At 37.8% G+C, this 22,343-nt stretch overlaps 3 protein-coding genes across 3 annotated transcripts in view; all 3 read left to right on the top strand.

The window, feature by feature from the left end:
• Window positions 1-22,343, top strand: part of LOC150088385 (alpha-(1,6)-fucosyltransferase-like) — a 118,502-nt gene that overhangs the window by 27,839 nt on the left and 68,320 nt on the right. The window contains exons 2-3 of the mRNA XM_090370143.1: window positions 4,800-4,918; window positions 20,671-20,720. Coding sequence (XP_090226269.1) covers window positions 4,806-4,918; window positions 20,671-20,720 — 163 coding nt within the window. The 5' untranslated portion in view covers window positions 4,800-4,805. The remainder of the gene's footprint in view (window positions 1-4,799; window positions 4,919-20,670; window positions 20,721-22,343) is intronic.
• Window positions 5,896-7,335, top strand: LOC150088387 (GPI alpha-1,6-mannosyltransferase 2-like). Its single transcript, XM_090369820.1, is given in 3 exon segments — window positions 5,896-5,916; window positions 6,675-6,814; window positions 6,816-7,335. Coding segments are annotated over 3 exon segments (681 nt in total).
• Window positions 8,686-9,383, top strand: LOC150088386 (GPI mannosyltransferase 2-like). Its single transcript, XM_090369819.1, is given in 3 exon segments — window positions 8,686-8,954; window positions 9,031-9,244; window positions 9,294-9,383. Coding segments are annotated over 3 exon segments (573 nt in total).

The following is a 22,343-nucleotide window of genomic DNA, read 5'->3' as shown; positions in this document are numbered from 1 at the left end:
GGTAAAGTGTAGCCATTATCAACCCACTGCAGGATGGAAGCCTCCTCAACAATTCATGCTGAGGGAAATGGACCATAATCTGCCACGCTGGTCCAGTGCGGGTTGACAGATCGACCGTATTCAGCAGTCAGGACCTTGAACCCCGGTCTACTCAAAGAGCGTGTGCTACTGCACTCCCGCTCCTGACCACTCGGCTACGTAGACCACCAAGCCCTTTACAAGCATAGATCAAGCCAATTTGAAGCTTGTCCTAAACAACCTGTATAATAAATACAAACATATAATAGACTGCAAACCTATATATTGGAATAATCTGCTCAATTTGTGCATTTCCAACGACTACATTTTCGACGGTAAAACAGTTTACCAACAAACCATAGGTATCCATATGGGCAGCCCAGCTAGTCATTGCCAATCATTACCTATACTGGTACAAAACATCACTGCCTCCGGAATACATCTGAATATCTGCATATTCGGATGTATTGATGATTTATTTGTAGCAAATTGCCCCAACTTCGTAAAAACCTTGCCAATATATATCCTACTTAGCTCACACTGGGAAAAAACCAATGATAATAACAAGGCTGCTAACTACTTGGATTTAGATATAGATCTCAAGAACTCCTACACCACGGTCAATATATATAATAAGCGCGACGCCTTCAACTTTAATGTATTCAGCTTCACGCATTGGCATTCGAATATTTCCAAAAAAGTACATGCTAACATCAACTTATCTCAAATCATCAGAATAGCCACTATATGCAATAGCAAACAACTGATAGTTAGCAACATCAGTAACCTGTACAACAAGCTTCTAAGCAACCAGTTTCCGGCAGCCTATTTATATTACCACATCAAAAAAGCTCTCAGTATTATCAAATATAAAAAATTGATTAACTGTACTATTGATATCAATAATATCATGGCTAACTGATATTCAATAGCTGCTAGGCTTGTACATATGTATAGTCAATACTCCCAGCCTCTTTGGGGTAATACAAGCGTGGAAAACTTGTACCCCCGATTGGCTATCTATAGGAGTATTCATTTACCATTTATATATTATTTTATCTATCTATTTATTTATTTTTATCTTCATCTACCATACTTAAACACCTGAAGGATGCTCACAGAACTATGTTCAGGGTCCTACTATAGGAACGGGTATAGCAACCCCAAACTGCCCTACACCATCTTTGTCTTCTTCAGTACTCTTTATGCTTTCCAAATAGTCGCTGAACTAAAGTTTAGCGACTATTTACCGCTACTTTGTTATTCCTTTCTATTCTGGGATGCATTCCTTCACGTGTTTAATCACTACCCTTTTTGTAATTGATTGATTTTTAATTAATTTTAATTGATTTTTAATTAATTTTAATTTACTAATTTAATTTACTACTTTGCTAATTTCATTTATTTTAATACATCTCCAACTTGCGACGCAAGGGGTAGTTAGTCCAACTTAATTCATTTAAATTTTTCCCGATTTCTTACACTAGGGATCGCCAGTTTATACCATATACTGTAACTCACATTCAATTTAAACTTTTTATTACTCCACAGCAGTGCAGATCGCCACAATCTACACGATCCCAGTAAGTTATCCTATTTCTTGCTTTTTATTCGTTTAATCTTTACTTCCAGCCTCTGTCGGGTCAGCCATGAAATATACATACGCCTCATAATTAAAATTTTAACTAACTTTACCTGCTTTTCACGTGTACCACGTGCGGCGTGTATTTCATGTCAGAAACAGAGGCTTTACCTACTTATTTCCGTTTCCTCCTTTGATTTCGGCGGCTGGCCCTCGATCAAAGGGCTGAGGTCATAGGGTGAAGTTATTCTTATTACTTCTTTATTTTAGCTCCATTCTTTGCTCCCCGTTGGGAGCAAAGAATGGAGCTAAGATAAAGGATATCTGTTCCGTTGGCCCTGTGTTCTCCATAATTAGCGTTGTACCGTAACGTTAGCACGTTGCCTTTCTCGACTATTAACTTATGTAGCAATTATGGTCGTTGAGTTCTTTCTGCATATAGCAGTGTCCCAGGTCCATAAACCATTATTATTAATAATATCTTAAAACATTTAAGAGATTGTATTAAAGCGTAAAAGCAGATAAGACATTTGAAGGTTAAATGAACATGATAGGATATAGCAAATGCACCGAAGCGTGCAAAGCAGCAGCAATGGATGCAAATGTAAATAAATGCATATTATAAAAAATATGACCAATAAAAATAAAGATGATGTTAGTACGAAACGCCCGGAAAGCCAAAGGCCAAAAAAGAAAGATAGCCGAAAAATTAGTAACCTTTAAAATAAAAATTGCAACAAAATGTCAAAGGACAGTAAGTAACGGCAGTTTGCATCAGATAAAGGTGGGAAAAATTTATTTGCAAAAATACTTCAAAACGGGGAAGAAAAGCAAATATGCAATTAATAAAATAAAATAAAATAAAATCTGATGACGGCAAAGTGAATATTGATACATGATCAGGTATTTCATTGGGGGACTACACCTAACTATGCATCAAAGGACTGCGTTTCCATACTTTCCAATAGAAATACCAAAGCCTTAATTAAATTTTTCATGAGCTCCAGTTAGATGTGGAGTGATGGAAGCAAAACTTTGTTTGGATCTATCAGAGAGGCGCCTCCGTAGCCAGGTGGGAAGGAGCAGCAGTGCGTAGCACACGCTTCTTGATTAGACCGGGGTTCGAGCCTGTCACCACCAAATACGGAGGATGCGGCAAGGTCAGGGAATGACCACCGCATTTCCCGGAGCAATATGGCTTTAGTTGCTAATGCTCCTAAAAACCAAATAACAAAACAAACGATCTATCAGAGGTTCAAATGCTACGTTCTTCATTCCAGGTGTTAATGAGGTTTGCAGAGGTCAACTTTTATTCTCGTAGTGCATATTCTTGGCACGACTATCCCACTCGCAGAGAAAGCAACAATACTAAGTGTAACTCTGATGTGGGATTTACTTAAAGACATAACTACTTCCAAATGTAAAGTTAATGCAATTTGCTTCATAAGGGTGACTACAGTGGCCTCAAATAGTGTTTAAATGCTATACACCTGATGATGTTACCACCAGCAAATTCTAATGGGAAGCATCTGTAGAAGCTACTAGGCTTTTCATACTAACTGAGAAATACCGTTCAAGATTAGACCTAAATGGATATCAGATAAACTGATGAGACCTGCAGCCAGGTAGAAAAATCCATGGGATGTATATAAATTGTCAAGTAATACAGAAGCCAATGACAGACAAACTAGTCTGTAATCAAGTCACAAAGGAAGTTAGGCAAGCTAAGGCAGATTATGAGAGGTCTCTGGTAGAGAATGTAAAAGAAAAACAGCAAAGACGTCTTTACTTATGTAAACACTAGAAGGGAGGGGACGAATTACATTATTCCACTTGATATCGATGATTTAATGTCGATGATCCTGCTCAGGGTGCTGACAACAGGTATTTTGCATCAAAATCGGAAAGGGAGCGAAATGATTTTGTGATAACTGAAACATAAAAAGAAACATGAAGTGAAACATAAAAAACGCACTTGGGCTGAATGGGATATATCCAGTTATATTAAGGGAGGCAGCTAAGGAGCAAGCCCTTAGCCATAATTATGAGAGCACTTTTGGATTTAGGAGAGGTCTCTATGGACTGGAGATGCGCGAATGTATCTCCAATTCACAAAGTTGGATGAAAAGGTGACATGAGTAATTACAGTCCTCTTAGCTTAACTTCTGTTCCAGGGAAAATAATATAATAGAGTCACTGGTTAAAGAATCATGAAATTATACTGCAGTTACAGCATGGATTTGTTAAGCGGACATCTTGTCTGAACAATCTGATTGGATGCTATGATGCAGTAGCAAAGATTGCAAACCATAATTTTGATATCATATACTTGAACTTCAGGAAAGCTTTTGATACCTTTGCACATAAAAGACAGCTGTACAAATTGGAGCAGTATGGAAATAATGGTTGTTTTAGGAGCATCAGCAACTTAGTTTATATCGAGCAGTATACATTGTAATATGTATGTAAATTGCGTGTGTTCTGTAATCGATTTGCTATTTGCTGTAGGAAAAACTCGAGTTTTTGTAAGGAAAAAAATCATCAATGCTACCCTACGTTGAGACCGATTAACTCAGTCAGGTCGTGAAAAAGCCTGAAAATTAGTCGCGTCACTGACGGGATTCGAACTCGGGTGTTTTCCACCTAGTGTGTGGAGGACAGTGATTATGCCAACTGTGCTAACCACAAGGTGCGTGGAACTAAGGGAAAGTTATTGCTATGGGTGGCTGAGTAGGAGATGTGGACTAATGTTAGTGGAGCCCCCTAGGGTTCAGCGCTGGCCTTATTGTTACTTTTATATGTTTATTATTGATATTGATGAAGGTTAATGATTCCACAGCTCTATTAGAGGTAGAACTGTGGAGTCCAGTGATCTACTCCTACTGTGTGATTTAGGAAAATAAAACACTTGTTCTCAAAATCGTATTTTTCCACTTGAAAATTCAAATAACTAGATATTTTCATAGACGAAGAGTTTTTTTCTTCTCAGAAACTCTTCATTAGTGTTTTAAAGCAATAACTTTAATAAGCACACAATAAAAAAAGAAAGTTGAACAGCATCTCTCTTGTACTTCTACATTGCTCTTTTCTTGGGTAAACCAGTAATTCTTTATAGTTGTCAATTTTCTAAAATTAAATTGTGCACCATACTACATCAGGTGCTTAATTTATCTAACGTCCCATTTATTTTACCATGCAGGAAGAAATGAAATTTTATAAAGCTCGAACCTTGGCTTGGCTGAACTTATTGATGCTATTCGTCTGCCTTTACCTGCTGATGCAATTTTATGCATTCAACAATATTTCTGAAAGTTCATGGTAAGAGAATCATTTTAATAAGTTATATTCATGAAAAAACTCAACCAACAAAATTTATTTATATTACATAACGAAGTGTGCCGGGTTGCATAAAAATTTAGTTTTATTAGTTGTAAATTTTTCATTCTGTGGAGTTTACACGCCAATACCAGGATTACTAATATAAATGTATTATTCTCAGTTACATAATTTTGCAGCTAGGGCTTGAAATACTGTTCATTTATTCATCAAATCTTCCAGAAAAAGCTTATTATTTCAGTACTTACCTCTAAGATCAGTGTTCAGGGTTTAAAATTGATAAAAAAACAAGATCTAAGATCAGTGTTCAGGGTTTAAAATTGATAAAAAAACAAAAGTGGAGGTAACGGATTAACTACATTAAATTAAATAAGAACATGCCCTGAGGAAGAAGAGCACTGCTTTTTCCCTGGTTGTCGTCTATAAACGTTGCCACCAATAATAATACGTAATTAATCCGTTTTTTTTTTTTTTTTTTATGTGAACCCCAAACACGAGAGGTATTAGAACCTATAGTACTTAGTACCGTGCTTGGGTTGGAGGTTGAGAAGACGAAAGAAGATATGTTGACATTGGACTTGAACTTCTGTAGATTGTAATTTTCAGGAAATACGTATGAAGGAAGGTTGTTCCAGAAAACGACAGTTGAATGAATGATGAAAAGTTGGTTCTGTGGGTTTGAAGTTGGACAGTAAATGGATGTTAGCTGGTGGCGGCACGTGTTCAGACTGTTTTGAAAGAAAGAGCGGGAATTATAGAAGCCAATTCAGAAGAACAGTGCCCATGGAAGTATCTGTAGAAGAGGCATGCAGCAGAAACAGTGCGTCTATGAGAAAGCAAGTGGAGAGACTCTGTTAGAGATGAATCATTAATTAACCTAACTGCTCTCTTCTGAATGGAATCAAGAAGCCTGAGATTAATCCGTTACCTCCACTTTTGCTTTTTATCAATTTTAAACCATGAAAACACGGATCTTACAGGTAAGTACTGGAATAATAAGCTTTTGCTTTAAGATTTGATGAATAAATGAACAGTATTTTTTTTTTTTTTTTACTTCGAGTCCTAGCTGCAAAATTATATAACTGTCAGTAAATATACATTAACGAAAATCGCCGATACCTCTACCGTTCTGACTATCCCCTTCCAACTTCCTAATTTCTTACTTCTACTTTAAAAACATGGATGCATTAACGGTGAACAAGGGTCGTGAATACTCTAAAATCCTCGTCAAATATTTTACTAGTAAATTGCAGATTAAATTCCTTCAGAAGTGTCTCAACAATAATGTTATCCCAAAATTTGCTCCAGTATGTACAAGAGAAAAATGCTGGAAATATCCTTATATTATTCAGCAAACTTCGTTAGCTATTGTTAAACACGAATTAAAGATAAGATTTCGAGACAAATACAATTTATTACGCTAAATACACTATTATAAATTCTGCCTAAAAAGAAACATGTCACACGCCGAGTGTTCAAGTAGTTTAGTGGTTATAACGATATATTTTTTTTGGTGATTTTAGTTGAATTGTACTGTATTGTAATAATGGATGCGTTTTTACGCAAATAGCTATTTGAGTTTTTTTTTTTTTTTTTTTTTAATTTACCAGCGACTAGGCAATGAACATGACAAGTTTACTTTCTGTAAGAGTATCAGGTATTAGCGTGAAATGACAGAATAATTACACATTTCATTTAAAAGTTGCGATGTTTGGTATGATTGTACTTGATAAACAAGAGAAGCAAAATTGTTTATTATGCTTTTTTATTACGTGTAATTATAATAGTTCAGATAATTTTTAACATCATCATACCAGATCATGAAACTGATTGTTTTCGCAGTCCAGGTCAAGAAGACAAAACTGCTGGTGATAACATTGTCATTTCTTTTTGGAGGATTCAGGAACTGGGATGTACAGTATTTTATGCACATTGCTCATTATGGTTATACTTATGAAAATACACTTGCTTTCTTCCCACTCTTTCCCTGTGTCATGCATATTATGGCACGTCTTCTGAATGTGGTATTTTATAATGTTTGCAGTTTCCATAGTCTCTTGCTGTCAGTGGTGTACTGATTATTTTGCATTTTTTTTGCATTGATTATTCTCTATAGACTTACTATACTAGTGATGAGTGACAAAAGGCATGCATTTGTTTCAGCTTTGTTCTTCTGCATAAATCCTGCTAACATTTTCTTCAGTTCTTACTATTCTGAATCAGTTTTTACTCTTTTGACTTTTACCGGAATGCTTCTTGTGGAAAAGAGAAAGGTTGCATTAGCTGCCATATTATTTGGACTTTCTTGTGTTGCACGATCCAATGGTATTGTGTCTAGTGGCTTTGTTTTTCATTACCGATTGAAGCATTTTATTTTACAACTATACAAAGGGTACTAGGAAAGTTTTGCAATATGACGCAACAATGAATCACAGGAAGCTGCTTGTTGCTGCATGTTGAGACATGTTCATACGTGCATAGTAGCCGCCGCACCAAGTCGATGGGCTCAGTTATTCATTAGTAGTGAGAGTGTAAAGTGCTTGCGATGGCATCGTGGTCACGAAATGAGATAAGGACAGTTTTGCGGTATAATTTCGTGCGTGGTTTAACCATAGACCAGTGCTTAGAAGAAATGACTCTTGCACTAGATGATGATTGTCCACATCGTACAACGATATTCAGGTGGTATAGAGAATTCCAAAGGGGAAATTTCACTCTGGAGGATTCTGAGAGGCCGGGAAGGCCACGAACGTCAGTTACGGAGGAAAACGTTACTGCTGTGAGGAAAATGCTTGACGAAAACAGGCGAGTGACCTACCAACAGATAGAGGATACTTTGGGCCTAAATGCACCAGCAATTCGTTCGATTCTGCAAGATCATTTGCACGTGAAGAAACTTTGTTCTCTCTGGGTGCCGCATCAACTGACTGAAGAGCAGATGACACGACGTGTGACTTGGTGCCGGGAGATGTTAAAAAAGTTTGATAAGGGACAATCTCGGTATGTGAACAACATCGTGACAGGTGACGAGACTTGGCTGTACTATTACGATCTGCCGACCAAGGCTCAAAACAAAGTTTGGGTCTTTGATGATGACGACACACCCGTAATTGTCAGAAAATCCCGATCTGTAAAGAAGAAAACGATAGCTGTATTTTTCAAATCGAGTGGAATTGTGGAACGTGTCGTTTTGGACACGCAGAAGACAGTCACAGCTAAGTGGTATACTGAACAATGCCTGCCTAAAGTCATTGGATCTATGAAGAACCTGCGGCCAAAGTCAAGAATGGACACCTGGTACCTCCATCACGATAATGCTCCAGCTCACCGCGCCAAAGCCTGCACCGAATATTTGACCACGACAGGACTGAAACTTCTCGAGCACCCTCCCTACAGTCCAGACCTTGCTTCCTGCGACTTTGCACTGTTCCCGCATGTGAAAATGAAGCTAAAAGGGAGGCAGTTTTCCAGTGATGAGGATCTTCTATGGGCTTGGGACAACGAGTGTGCTTTACTCCCTAGTGAAACTTGGCAGAACTGGTTTAAAGATTGGTTTCGGAGGATGGAGAGGTGTATTGAATGTAGAGGAAATTACTTTGAAAAAATTAAATAAACAAAGCTGTATTGCAAAACTTTCCTAGTACCCTTTGTATGTACCAGATAGAAGAAGAATTAGATATAGAATAGTGGCTCTGTAGAGCTGGTTTTCAGTACCATTTATTGAATTTATGATGTGTTACATACCACTAATGATTTATCAAATTTATGCAAGTCATTTGTATTGTGTTCGTCAATCATTATCACCAGCATTACCTCGTGAAATAAACGACTATGCCTTAAAGAAAGATTACAAGATTGCAGGCGCAGAGCCTAGTACGTGGTGTGCTCAGAAACTTCCTTTATCATATGGTTATGTGCAGAATAAATATTGGGATGTCGGATTCCTCAGGTATTATCAAGTGAAGCAGTTGCCAAGCTTCCTTATTGCAGTTCCTATAATTACTCTTAAGTATTCTGAGTGCTGTTAGGTACATAGCACAAAACTGGGATTATTGCATTAGACTTGGAGTTAGAGGTTAAAATATATAAGGCAGACTTGTATTTTTGAGAATGGCAAGTATTTTGTTTATTTTATACATGCTGTAGTATTGGCAGTCATGTCTCCTTTTTATTCATGTACAGGTTTCAACAAGACTTCTTGCCTCTTCAAGTCCTGTATTGTACTGGATTGCAGCCTTTCATACGTGTAAGCCAGGATTTTTCACTGTCTACGAAAAGACAGTGAAAAATCCAGGACTCAGTGATAGTGTCTTTCTGTTGGAATTTAAACCCCAAGGAGAAAGGAATTTCCCTTGAGTATTTAAGTTCAAAGTAAACTGCTTTGTATTTTTTTGCATACTTGATACTAGGAACTTTGTTGCATGTTAGCTTTCTTCCTTGGACATGACGATAAATGATTATAATGAACTAGCATTATTTTGTTGTCTTTTTATAGTTTTTTATCTACTTGATGAATCTTTTGTATGGAAGTATTTTAGGATATAGTGTAGTATATTTTTCATCAAAAACTTGTACTAAATAAAGTTACTACTGTTCAGAATGATTGATTTGGTATAAAGAAACTTGAAATGTGACATTGAAAGCAGAATGGGATCTGTTGTAAAAAGTTTAGTTCCCTTCACTGGAGGTGTTCTTTTACAAGCTCTTATTTCTGTTCTGTGCTAACTATTTAGAGTTTACCACAATTAAAGCGTACATTATAAGCCGTCCAAAATACAGTAAACAAAAGAAAAAACAAAAAATGGATTGAGCTCACACATCTCTCGTTCAACATCAGTCGTGAAACTTCCGTCCGAGTCTTTTTCACCCATAGAATTATCCGCTCTTGAATAAGGGTTTAATTTTGCTATCAACAATAACCGCTGTCCCATTAGGGTAGGGTTACCAGACGTCCTCGTTTCTGAGGACATGTCCTAGCGTTTAAGGTGTCCTCGCGTATTTTACACTTGCCTCCTAGTTTATTTGTAATTTAAAAAATCATATCATCATAAAATGATTTTTCTTTAAATATATTCTGTACGTTGCACCTTCGGTCAATATAACAGAATAAATAAAAACAATCCCAAAATTTTACCTTTTTATTAACCCAAAATTACACAAGTGTACTGTATCTTCATCATTTGTCTAATTGAAAATCGATGATAGTAGATTATTTGACCAATTTATGAATTTTAAGGAATTTGTTTCTGAGAAAAATAAAGATGATAAATGGGAAAACTTATTAGTCCATAGAAAGTTGGTTGAATATTTTAATCAATGCAAGGGTTCCGCAGAATGTTCCGAGCTTTTAAAAATTTCTCAATATACATTTTTTATTTTTGCGCACAATGGGAAAGTAGAGAATGTATTTTCATTAATTAGCAATCAATGGAACAGCATTAGAAATAAAATGGAAACAGACACTGTAATTAGTATTTTGTTGATTACTTATAATTTGAAAATGGATTGTAAAACATTTTATAATTACTTATTTGTAATCCAAACTTACTGAAAGTGATTGGCAGTAATGATAAATATTTATTGCGATATTTTAGTAATAAATATAATTTTTAAAATGTCCTCGTTTTATAAACTAAAAATGTATCGGAAGTATGAATGCTCTGCACCGGAGGAACGGAAGTAGTAAATAATAATGAAATTGCAGGTACGAACAAGGTAGTAACCTTCAATAGAAAATACAGGTACAAAATTAAGGTAAAGTAAATGAATAGAATAGATTAAATTAAAATAAAGTAAAGTAGCTTTCGAGTCTGAGGGACTCTTCATCAGCTGGAACATAAACGTTAGTATGAAACAAAGAGTACCGGGGCCTGGTCATGTAAGGCAAACAAAGCGTGACACGAGTGCAAGCAACAGTAGAGATAATCACTAGTTTGAATTAGATGCTTATTGCTGCGAATGCAGGGCGCGTGCCAACGTTTATCACATTGCAGGATAACCGCCTCCACGATTGGATGTGTATGCATACATCTAATCCTGCAATGTGATAAACGTTGACACGAGCCCCATGTGCGTGCCCTGCAATCGCAGCTACAAGCATCTATACAGGGTGTTTCAGTTAAACGTTTCAGAACTTCTAAGAGGGGTAGGGTACATCCTGACAACTCGAAATCATATAGCAATGTGGGGTCGGAAATGCTTTCCTGAAGCGGTGTTGTACACAGAAGCACCATAAAGAAAAGAGACCGTAAGTGAGAAATCGTTTTAATAATACATGAAAAGAAGCAAAAGGTACACGGATTAAAGTAAGTGTTCGAAGTTTCTTCCACGGGCTACAATGCACGCCTCACATCTCCGACGCATGGACATCCGAACATTCTGGAATACTCCAGGCGAATTTCGAATTTCTTCGGCAGCTACTGCGATTCTTGCAACCAGCTCCTCAGCATTGTCAACAGGGGTGTCATAAACTAGCGATTTCATATGACCCCAGAAATAAAAATCAAGACATGATAGGTCGGGTGACCGAGCAGGCCAACGCACGGGACCACCACGTCCGATCCACTGTTGACCAAATGTGACATCCAGGTAGTTACGAACATCTCCGCTATAATGGGCAGGGGCTCCATCGTGTTGGAACCACATTGTCTGTTGCGTCGATGCAGAAATCTGTTCATCTCTCAAAAGTTGTGGCAATACTTGCTGCAGAAAGATCAAGTAGATAGGTCCGGTTAGACGACACGGTAACAGGTAAGGTCCGATGAGGTGATCTCCCATAATACCGGCCCATACATTGACCGAAAATCGAATCTGTGCTGCACGACGTCGTATTGCATGCGGGTTCTCGACCGCCCAGATATGGTCGTTATGCGTGTTGAAAATTCCTTCCCTTGTGAAGGATGCCTCATCGGAAAACAACACTTCAGCGGGAAAAAGGGGATTTGTAGCACATTTTCCAAGGTACCAGTGTGCGAAAGCAATACGAGGTTGAAGAAACTTCGAACACTTACTTTAATCCGTGTACCTTTTGCTTCTTTTCATGTATTATTAAAACGATTTCTCACTTACGGTCTCTTTTCTTTATGGTGCTTCTGTGTACAACACCGCTTCAGGAAAGCATTTCCGACCCCACATTGCTATATGATTTCGAGTTGTCAGGATGTACCCTACCCCTCTTAGAAGTTCTGAAACGTTTAACTGAAACACCCTGTATAATGCTGACTCACTGACCCAATCTTTTAGCGTCCTCTATTCGCGAATAAAAAAAAAAAAGGTTCTAAATTTTTCCTTTAGGACAGAAATTGTGTGTCCGTTAAATCGGTTTCAGTTACATCGAGGGCCTACTGTATTTGCAATATTCACAAGTGATGCAGTTTTTCTTGTCCGCCACTGTACCGTAATTCAAATTGCATTCACTCTCTGTGCGATATCTGCCCAGTTAACACCCACCACCATCATCAGCCATTTTCAATCCACTGCAGCATGAAGGCCTCTCAACAACTTTCCAGTTCCTTCTGTTTTGAGCACTGGCCATCCATTTACTACCCACAAACTCATGAATTTCATCTATCCATCTCCACCTTTGTCTTCCAGGTTTTCTTCTAGCTCCTCTTGGGTACCATTCTGTTATTTTCTTAGTCCATCTGTCATCATGTAGCCAGGTGGGAAGGAGCAGCAGTGCATAGCACACGCTTCTTGATTAGACCGGGGTTCGAGCCCGTCACCACCAAATACGGAGGATGCGGAAAGGTCAGTGAATGACCACCGCATATCCCGGAGTAATATGGATTTAGTTGCTAATGCTCCCAAAAACCAAATAACAAAAAAAAAAAAAAAAAACCCATCTGTCATCATGTCTTCGAGCTATGTGTCCTACCCAAGACCATTTTAGTTCTTTAGTTTCGATAAGAATGTCCTTTACTTGAGTTTGCTGCCTAATCCATGTGTTTCTCTTCTTATCTAACAGTCTGATTCCAATATAATTCGTTCCATTCTTCGCTGTGTACTTCTCAGCTTCTCTTCCATTCTTTTGGTGAATGCCCAAGTTTCACTTCCATAAGTCATGGTTGGGAGAATACATTGGTTCATTATTTTACGTTTCAGACAAACTGGGATATTGCTCTTCAGTATGTGACCATATTTCCTGAATGCTATCCATCCAAAATTTATTCTTCTCTTGACTTCCAGCCATTTATCATTATTACAGCTAATAACTTGTCCCAGATAAGTATATGACTCCACCTTTTCAATTACTGCTCCTTCAATCATTATTTCCCTTTCTGTGACATACTTGTTCATCATTAATTTTGTTTTAGCCATATTTATCTTTAGTCAAAATCCTTACTAACTGGGCATAACTGATTAAGATTTTCCTATAATTCTTTGGGATCGTGGCTTATGATCACAATGTCATCTGCAAATTGTAAATGGTTTAGGTACTCTCCGTTCACATTGACTCCTTTCTGCGACCAGTCTAATCTTCTGAAAGCTTTCTCAAGGGCAGCAGTAAACAGCTTCGGAGATATTGTGTCTCCTTGTCGAACTCCTTTCTCGATTTTAAATTTCCTACTGTCTTTGTCCAGTCTAATAAAGGAGGTAGCAATCTCATATATTTTCTTCAAAATCATAATATGTGGGGTAGCTATGCCTTGTCTTTCCAGTGCCTGAAATTGTCTTATGCTGCATGGAGCCAAATGCCTTTTCATAATCCACAAATGCCAGGCATAATGGTGTTTTATATTCATTTGCTTTCTCCATTAGCTGTGATATTACGTGAAGGTGATCCATAGTTGAGACGTGGATGCGATTTTTCGGGCCTTTTCACGACCTGGCTGAGTTAATCGGTCTCAGGATAGGGTATCATTGATGATTTTTTCCTCACAAAAACTCGAGTTTTTCCTACAGCAATCTTTTATGTGCAAAGTTATCAAAAGCGTTCCTGAAGTTCAAGTATATGATATCGAAATTATGGTTTGTAATCTTTGTTACTGCATCATGGTATCCAATCAGATTGTTCAGACAAGATGTCCGCTTAACAAATCCATGCTGTAACTGCAGTATAATTTCATAATTCTTTAACCAGTGACTCTAAATTTTCTGTAGTTCCCCTTTCTGTGCTGTTTTGTCTTTTTCCAACCTTAACATTGAAGTCCCCCATAATAATAGTGTAGTGGGTTTTCTGCTCATCTAGAAGACTCTCAATTTCGGTGTACATTTCTTCAACCTCTTCATCATCATCATGGTTCGATGTTGGTGAATAAATCATTATAACCTTTAGCTTGAACCTCTTAGAAATCTTGAGTATTAGTCTTGACACCCTTGGTGATGTACTTTTGAATTCCAAAATGTTGTTTTTTAAATCCTTATGGACCAGAAACCCAACTCCACCTTCATTCCTTTCACTGTTTCCATTGGTGTACAGCAGATTTCCACTTGATAAACTTATAAGTGATTCATTTCTTCTTCTTCTTGTTTCAGCCAAACCGATGATATTCCAATTCACATTTTCTAATTCCTTTTCCAGCTCTAATATCCTGTCTTCACCGATGAGCGATCTTACGTTGTAACAGACCAAGATCAGTTTCCGTGCATGGCAGCCTGGTCGTACCCAGAGATTCTTAGCACCCTCTGCTTCCACTCTGATCCTCTCGGTGCCGTAAGAGAGGGAGTGAAAGCCGCTGGGGACTGAGGGCCATTTGTTTTGTCGTGCTGTCATATGCTGGAGGGTTTGGTCTTTTCCTCTTCACGCTGTCTAGGCGTCTTGAAGAGAACCACTCTACACGTTCGTTGCCACCTAAGTGATGTAACAGGGCTTACCATCGAGAAGGTGTGCATGAGTGGATTTTAGGGAGGCAGGCCAAACCGGACTTCTCCTAAATCTTCTGTAATAGAAAGATATTGGATCCATCAGTGTTTTGGACTGAGTGTCTGATAACACACAGGATAACTGTTCCCCTCTAAGCCCCCTTAAGGCATAATACGTATAATCAAGAGAGGGGGGAAAATAGGCGGTAAAGGTCACTCACTAGCCCTTCTTCTCCATGGCGCTTGTACGGAATGAGAAGTCAAGTGAGTGAACCTGACCCACCAGTTCCTTTCCTCCCTGCCTGTTTGCGCGGTAGTGTACCGGATGGTAAAGACCCGTGTTCGAATCCCGTCGGTGACGGGAGGAATGTTTATGGGCTTTTTTTTTCACTCAGTGGCTGAGTTAGTCGGTCTTAGGTGTACATAGCATGGGTTTTCGTCCAGCAAAACAAGCAAATCAACTAGAAAACACAAGCAATTTACAGACACAATAAACATGAGTAGATGAAATAACTTACCGGGTGACCCTAATGAAATAGTTAGTTTTCCTCCCTGCTTTATCCAAGAACTAACAGGCACTGAGAAGCTGTATGACTAGTTATAATGGCGCCAATAAAAACCTTGGTTAAGTGGAATAAAATCTGTTCTTTTTGCTTATCAGTAATTCAAAGTTTATGAAATGAGACATTTCCTGCTGTGCCCACTGGACATTTTCAATCTCTTTTTGCTATCAGCTGTCCTGAAGTGCCGCCAAGTCACAACTCTCAACTCACGCAAGAGCTGTAGGACTAGCCACATAGCTGTAATTTGTTATAGCACTTCGCACTAAGTTATGAAATTTACTGAATAAGAGCATTGAAAGAGAAAAATTCAAAATTAAAATAAGTTATATGGTTTCAGAGAAATTACAAGATGTTTTCAGGACTGTCTTGTCCTTTCATCTGTTTGTGTGGCCAACAGAATTCAAAGTGGATTAGTATTAGTAATGGCCGCATGGTGCAAGAAAGCTTATGGCTTATGAAGCACCAGCCAAAAAAAAGAAAAAAAAAAAACGAATAAAACAATGATAAAAAAAAAATAATAATAAATAAATAATGAAAATTAATAAAAGAAAACGAAAATAAAACTATCATCCTATGCGTTTCACTCACCCGAAGGTACTATCCAGATGACCTTTGAATTTCCCCAAACAGTCAGCCTCTACCACCCATGTAGGTAACTTATTCCAGTAATTTGTAACTCGCTGACTAAAATAAAACTTCCTGCAGTCCAATCTAAACATTTCCCCCCGTAACTTGAATTTATGTCCCCTAGTTCTAGCATCATTTATAATCTTGAAAATTTCGTAATTGATTTTACTGATGCCTCTCACAGCCTTAAACACCTCAATCAAATCTCCTCTAAGGTGTCTAGTTTCCAAACTCTGCAACCCACATATTCAAAGTCTTTCTTCATAAGGACGCCTTTTTGCCGATCTCACCAGGCGAGTTACCCGCCTTTGTACCCTTTCAAGAAGCTCGATGTCTTTCTTTAGGTGCGGTCTCCATACTTGAACACAGTATTCCAAGTGTGGTCTAACAAAAGCCTTATATAATGGAATTATCACATCCCTATCTCTACTTGCAAAAGTTCAACAGATCATCGATAGGACACCATGGGCCTTCCTTGCAACCTGTTTACAATGCTCAGAGAATTTCATGCCTGACCGTATCGTAAAACCCAAGTCCCTTTCCTCCAGTACTGGGTTTAGTTGAACTCCACCACCAAGTGAATAAGTTATTTTGAGATTACTGTTTCCCAGGTGTAATACCTTACGTAACATTTGTTGGATTAAAGCATATCTGCCATTTTTCTAACCATTCCTGAAGTCTATGTAGGTCTCCCTGAAGAAGCTCAGCTTGACAGTGATCATTAACTACTCTACAAATTTTAACATCATCTGCAAAGTTAGACATCACGCCCTCTATCCCTTCATCGATATCGTTTATGAAAATTAAAAACAACAATGGTCCTAATACTGATCCTTGGGGAACCCCAATTCTTACATCAACCCAATCTGAGGAATAGCCATTTTTCACAACCCTCTGCCTCCTGCCCTAAAGCCATCCTGCTATCCATCTAAGGATTTTCCCAGTGATTCTAACCTGTTACAGCTTATAAAGCAACCGCTCATGTGGGACTGAGTCAAAAGCTTTGCTGAAATCTAAATAAACAATGTCGAAATTATTCCCTAAATCCTGCTCGTGAGTAACCCTTTCAAAATAGCGAACAGATTTGTTAACATGATTTTCTCTATACAAAACCATGCTGAGTATCCTTGAGAATTTCAATTCGATCCAAATGATCCTGAATTCCACCCTTGAACATTGCCTCCATGATTTTCCCTACCACTGAAGTCAGACTGACAGGTCGATAATTTCCCACTTCACTCTTAGAGCCACCCTTATGTATGGGAGATACATTGGCACTTTTCCAATCCAAGAGTCTAGTGATGCTCGCATAATTAGCCTCAATGGTTCAATGCACTAACTTGCCGCCTCCCTTAAGATTATAGGGTATATTCCATCAACTCCAGGAGCCTTACTGGCCTGTAGGCTCGGAAGTTTTTTCATTAAATAATCTTGCGAAATTTCAATATCATTAAATACATATTTTTCAACTTCGCTCCCACAATTTCCCATTGCCACAAAAGGTTTTTTATTTGTAAATATCGATGCAAAATAACTGTTGAGCTCATCTGCAACAGCAGCTGGTGTATTTAATGCTATCCCCTTTCCCTTATGTAAAAGGTCTGATCTGGTTTGTCCTGTTCTTCTTGGCATTTATATATGTGAAGAATTCCTTATCCCCCCTCTTTGCTCTGTTTGCCAGTGATTTCTCATAAGCTGCCTTTGCCTGTCGAACCTTTTCTGTGGCTCTATTACAGATCATCTTGTAGCTGTTATAGGCTTCAATACTTTTTATTACTCTGTAACATTTTCCATGGCACCTTTTTCTGCTCAAGTAGTGTGGCAACTTCACTATTCATCCAACTTGGAACCCTCCTCGTGGAGTATTTTTTTAATGGTAAATACGCATTCAAGGCATCTGTGATTAATGTTTTAAAAGCATACCACAGTTCAACTGTATTCATTCTCTGCGCGATATCTACCCAGTTAATAGAGGCCATGTAGTACCTTAAGGCATCGTAATTTCCTTTTCTGAAATTAAAACCCATTCCTTTGCCTTTTACTACTGCTACCTCTCTCATCATCATCCACCGTAGAACTCTGTGATCACTTCCTGCTACTGGTTCCTCTACTGTCAGCCCTGTTATGTCATCTGATTCATGGGTGATGATGATGTCTAGGATATTCTTTTCTCTAGTACTTTCCCTGACATGTTGATTTAAAAATTTTGTTCCCCATGTCGAGTTTCCTTCCCATTTACTCCAATCAATTAGAGGCAAATTGAAATCACCCATAATAAGACATTGACGCTTACTTGCCCATTCCATTTGCATGTAGAGGCTTTCGTCATAATCTTCACAATCACCTGGTCTGTAGATTATTCCTAATCGCATTATACCTTGGTTTCCAACTATCTCACACCATACAGATTCCATACTAGCATGTTAAATGTCTGAATCCGGGAAAGCTATCGTTGCACTCAGGCTACTTCTGATAAGAAGCATTACCCCACCACCCCTTCTATCTACCTTATCCTTCCTAAGGTATTCCTTTATTGACGACACTTCTAACATTACTATATAAACAGTTAAGACACTGTTCTTGTATATTTAACAACCCTAACACAACCCTTATAGTTTTTTAGGCTCGCTTCCCTGGAATTAGCTACCCGCTCACTTGAAACGTTTCTGCCCCCAGAACATCTAGATAATATGTCCAGTTGGGGTAACAGATATAAATGTTGAGGTATGTGCAAGAGTTACTTTAACCAGTATTATCAGATAAACGCGTGTCAGTATTACCCGCATCCCCCTAACTAGCAGTTTCTGAACCTTTAAGGTATCCTCAATAACACTGGCAAAAACTTTTGCACCACCTTTGTTTAAGTGTATCCCGTCTCTACAAAACAAATTCCTTCTACCAACAAGTGTGGGCCATGCTGATAGAAATTTCCCCCCTAAAGCCTTGCAGAGTCCTTCAAGTCTTGAATTAATCCACAAGGCTTTTAACATATAATCCCTCCTAACGTGTCTGGGCAGAATTGCAGACAGACATTGTGGCCTAGCTCGCGGCATTTCCTCAGCATAGTCCTGTATTTTTCCAATAAATCGTCAGAACGTGTACGTTTAATGTGATTAATCCCCACATGAATAATAATATTCTCTTTATCCCCCTTAAAATCTGTCAATCTGTTGGTGACATCATTAATAGTTGCTCCCATTGGTGATGCAATTGTCTTAATTCTCACAGCAGGAAAAATCTGCCTTTGTGCAGACGGCCTTGCCCAAAGCTTGACTATTTGTTTAAAAGATGAGGTTGCTATGATAGCCTGTTTCAGTACTAAAAGTTCCCTCCCTCATCAGACAGAAAGTGGTTTCTAGTCACAACGCTCAGACAAAACAGATAGCTTTAGCTATATTACAATTTTGAAAACTAGATTTCGTATGGTAGCTCATATCGAACATATATTCCTTTACAACTGCTTTGTCTACTTGTCACCACAGACCACCACAGGTCCCGAAACAGGCTGTCATAGCAATCTCATCTTTTAAACAAATGGCCGATTAACCTCTTTTGTCAAAGCCTTCTGTTTGAAATTAGTGCAATACCAAGGCAGCTCCTTGAAGTCAAGTTTGTTCTGTCGTGGAAATTAAGATCACTGCATTTTCAATGCAATTTAAACTGTTTTTGTGGCCAACAAGGTTTAAAGAAGAAAACAATACTGCAAACATCTTATAAAAAGAGAAATTCCACTCTTTTTTGCGTGAATTCTTAAAGATAAATGAGATCGATAAAGGAGTGCCCGATTACTTTCTTAATAGTTCCAGATTTTAAAACGTTGATATATTTTTTTCAAAAGTTGTGCCAGATTTTACAGTTTACTGTACTGATCTGGGATTCAAAAAAAAAAAAAAAAAAAGTTTCAGACCGCTGGATTCCTACGAGATTTTAAATAACTGAATCAATTCAAAAATTAAATTAAATTAAAAGGACACGCTTGACACAAGATAAACGAAAACAGAAGTTTAGAAAAAAACTTAAATTTTCATCATTAACTATGGTAACAAATACTGTATTTCCTTTAATTATTTTTATTTTAGTATTAGATCAACTAAATCCATCAATTAACGAATCAGTTCTAACTTTTTAGAAGACAAGTATGACTACATCATCTTACTTGTAAAGAAACTTTTATATATTCTCCAAATTCCATTTCTATGACGTCACACTGCAATGTGCCCTCACGGTAGCATAGTTGATATAATCATCGTCCTACCCACACCCGATGGAAAAAGCCTGAGTTCAGACTCATCAATGATCCCAGAAATTTTTAGGAGTCTTTTTCACAACATGGTTGATTAGTCAATTTCAAGCGACGGTAGCACGGTCCTGTCCCCCCACACCTACTGGAAACTCGGTTTTTTTTAAAGAAAAAAAAAAGTAAATGGACTATAGAACAGAAGCAATTCACAGACAATAATATACGGCACAGTATAGATTAAGTCGCTTATGCGCCTAAGAAACTCTACAACAACAACACTGCTGTGTAACAGATCCTGAGGTAATAAAGATAAATACAGAATTTGATCGTGTTTTTTTAACAAAAAATAATCTAAATATTATTATTATTTTTTTATTGTAAGAAAATAAATATATATTACTATTTCATTAATATTTTCTCTGTATGATTTTAAATCTTACGATGGACACTAGTAAAAATAGATAAGACACTTTTCTTTTTTTTTACCTTATAATTTTTAGGTCACGTAAACAACTAAAGGAGTATGATGCAACAGAGGACATTTTTACAGGTAGGATCCAAGAAGCAAAAGCTCGTTTTAAAAATAATTTTCTTAATTCTTTCTTGCTTTGATGAAATGGAAAATGTGAACTTCATATTACTTACATGCATTGTACTTCAAAAAGCATTCATCTCAGACAGAGGGAGCTGGGTTTTTTTAAATAAGTTATTCTGAGCCTCAGCCCGTATGTTAATGGACCGATTTTCATATGCACATGCAAATCATGAGCATACATTTGTACAGACAAAATACACAACGGTATCACAACAATATCGTCTAAGTTGATGATGCTACTAAAAACCAAAAACAAAAGCATTCTTACTGCTAATTTATAAGAATGATTTATTTCTTAACCTCAAGTATAATGATGGCAGCGCTGGAAATGCTTTAACAATGAAGCATTATCAAAGCATTTTCTTAAGAATAAAAGACGACCTACTATGCAAGTCTCCGAAATTCGACTTGACAATGATTTCCACGAGGATTTTGAAGCATCGCTAACATTGGCATAATTTTTGGGGTTATTTTAGTATTTTATGTAAAGTTTTTTTTTTTTTTTTTTTTTTTTTTTTTTTTTCAGGTTTATTTCAATAGGCTCGATTATTTTTTCCAAAAATATACGTCGAGTGTAATATTTTTTAATCTATCTATTCCGTTGAGATGGTATCTCTGCCGCTGCTTGTTAACCCCTGGCTTAGTGCCGTGAAGGGTTTGTAAAGTTAGCGTACCTGTGTGTACCTATGAACCTTACAATAAAGATAATATTTATTTATTCTCAGAATTAGTTATTCCCATGTATGTGTTTCTCCGAAGAAACTACGTGGAAATGTCTACTCCCGCCGCAGCAGGTGCACCACCACACCGATGGACAAAGTTTAATTTTTCCAGATTTCCTGCAATAATTAACAGGAAAAAAAAAAAAAAAAACTCACTGATCTCGATACAAACTGATCAATGGAAGAATCTCTAAGCCAAACATTTGAAACTCAGTAGGCTTGACGGAATCCCTAACAAGCTTGTCTCGTTTTCAATATAGGCAATATCTATATTGAGATGTAGCCTATACCGAAAACAAATGCTCTCCCCTCCCCGTAGATGCCGACGTGTCAAAATTGTAAAATTCCGTCACTAGCAGAAACGTACACGTACTACTTCCTTGATTTTGTCGATATTTCTGCACGTTCTGGATTATGTGTAAGTGTGAATGCTGCTAAAAAAGGAACTTTAGTTTCATTTGTACGGTCCTGCTGTTTTTTTAAACAGCAGGACCGTACAAAGGTACTTGGGGCCCGGATGCAAAAGGGTTAAGAAACCTTGTTTATTTACGTTGACGCAAAAAAAAAAAAAAAATACACATGTTGGGGTCCTGGTGCGGCGCATCCAGTGCACTCCCATTTGCACGGCCCTGTTCCTGGTAACATACGTCTCAAGCCTTTGAGGTTGTTGAAACTGATTCTGAGTGAGAGCCTTAGGTCCACTTGACTTCTTCCGGCAATTCGGGGAGTTTTTATCAGGTCAGTGATATTAAGGGCGTCAAGTCGTCCTGTGATTAGTCTGGCCAGTGCAAGAAGGTTAGCTGCTGCAATCTGTTGCAGCAGCTAACCATTTCAGGAGACAGTATTCCAGGCTGAG

This window comes from Mastigoproctus giganteus, chromosome 3 (assembly GCF_048544385.1).
Source record: "Mastigoproctus giganteus isolate SK-2022 chromosome 3, ASM4854438v1, whole genome shotgun sequence".
Lineage (NCBI taxonomy): Eukaryota > Metazoa > Arthropoda > Arachnida > Uropygi > Thelyphonidae > Mastigoproctus > Mastigoproctus giganteus.
This window is presented reverse-complemented; position numbering and strand designations above follow the sequence as displayed.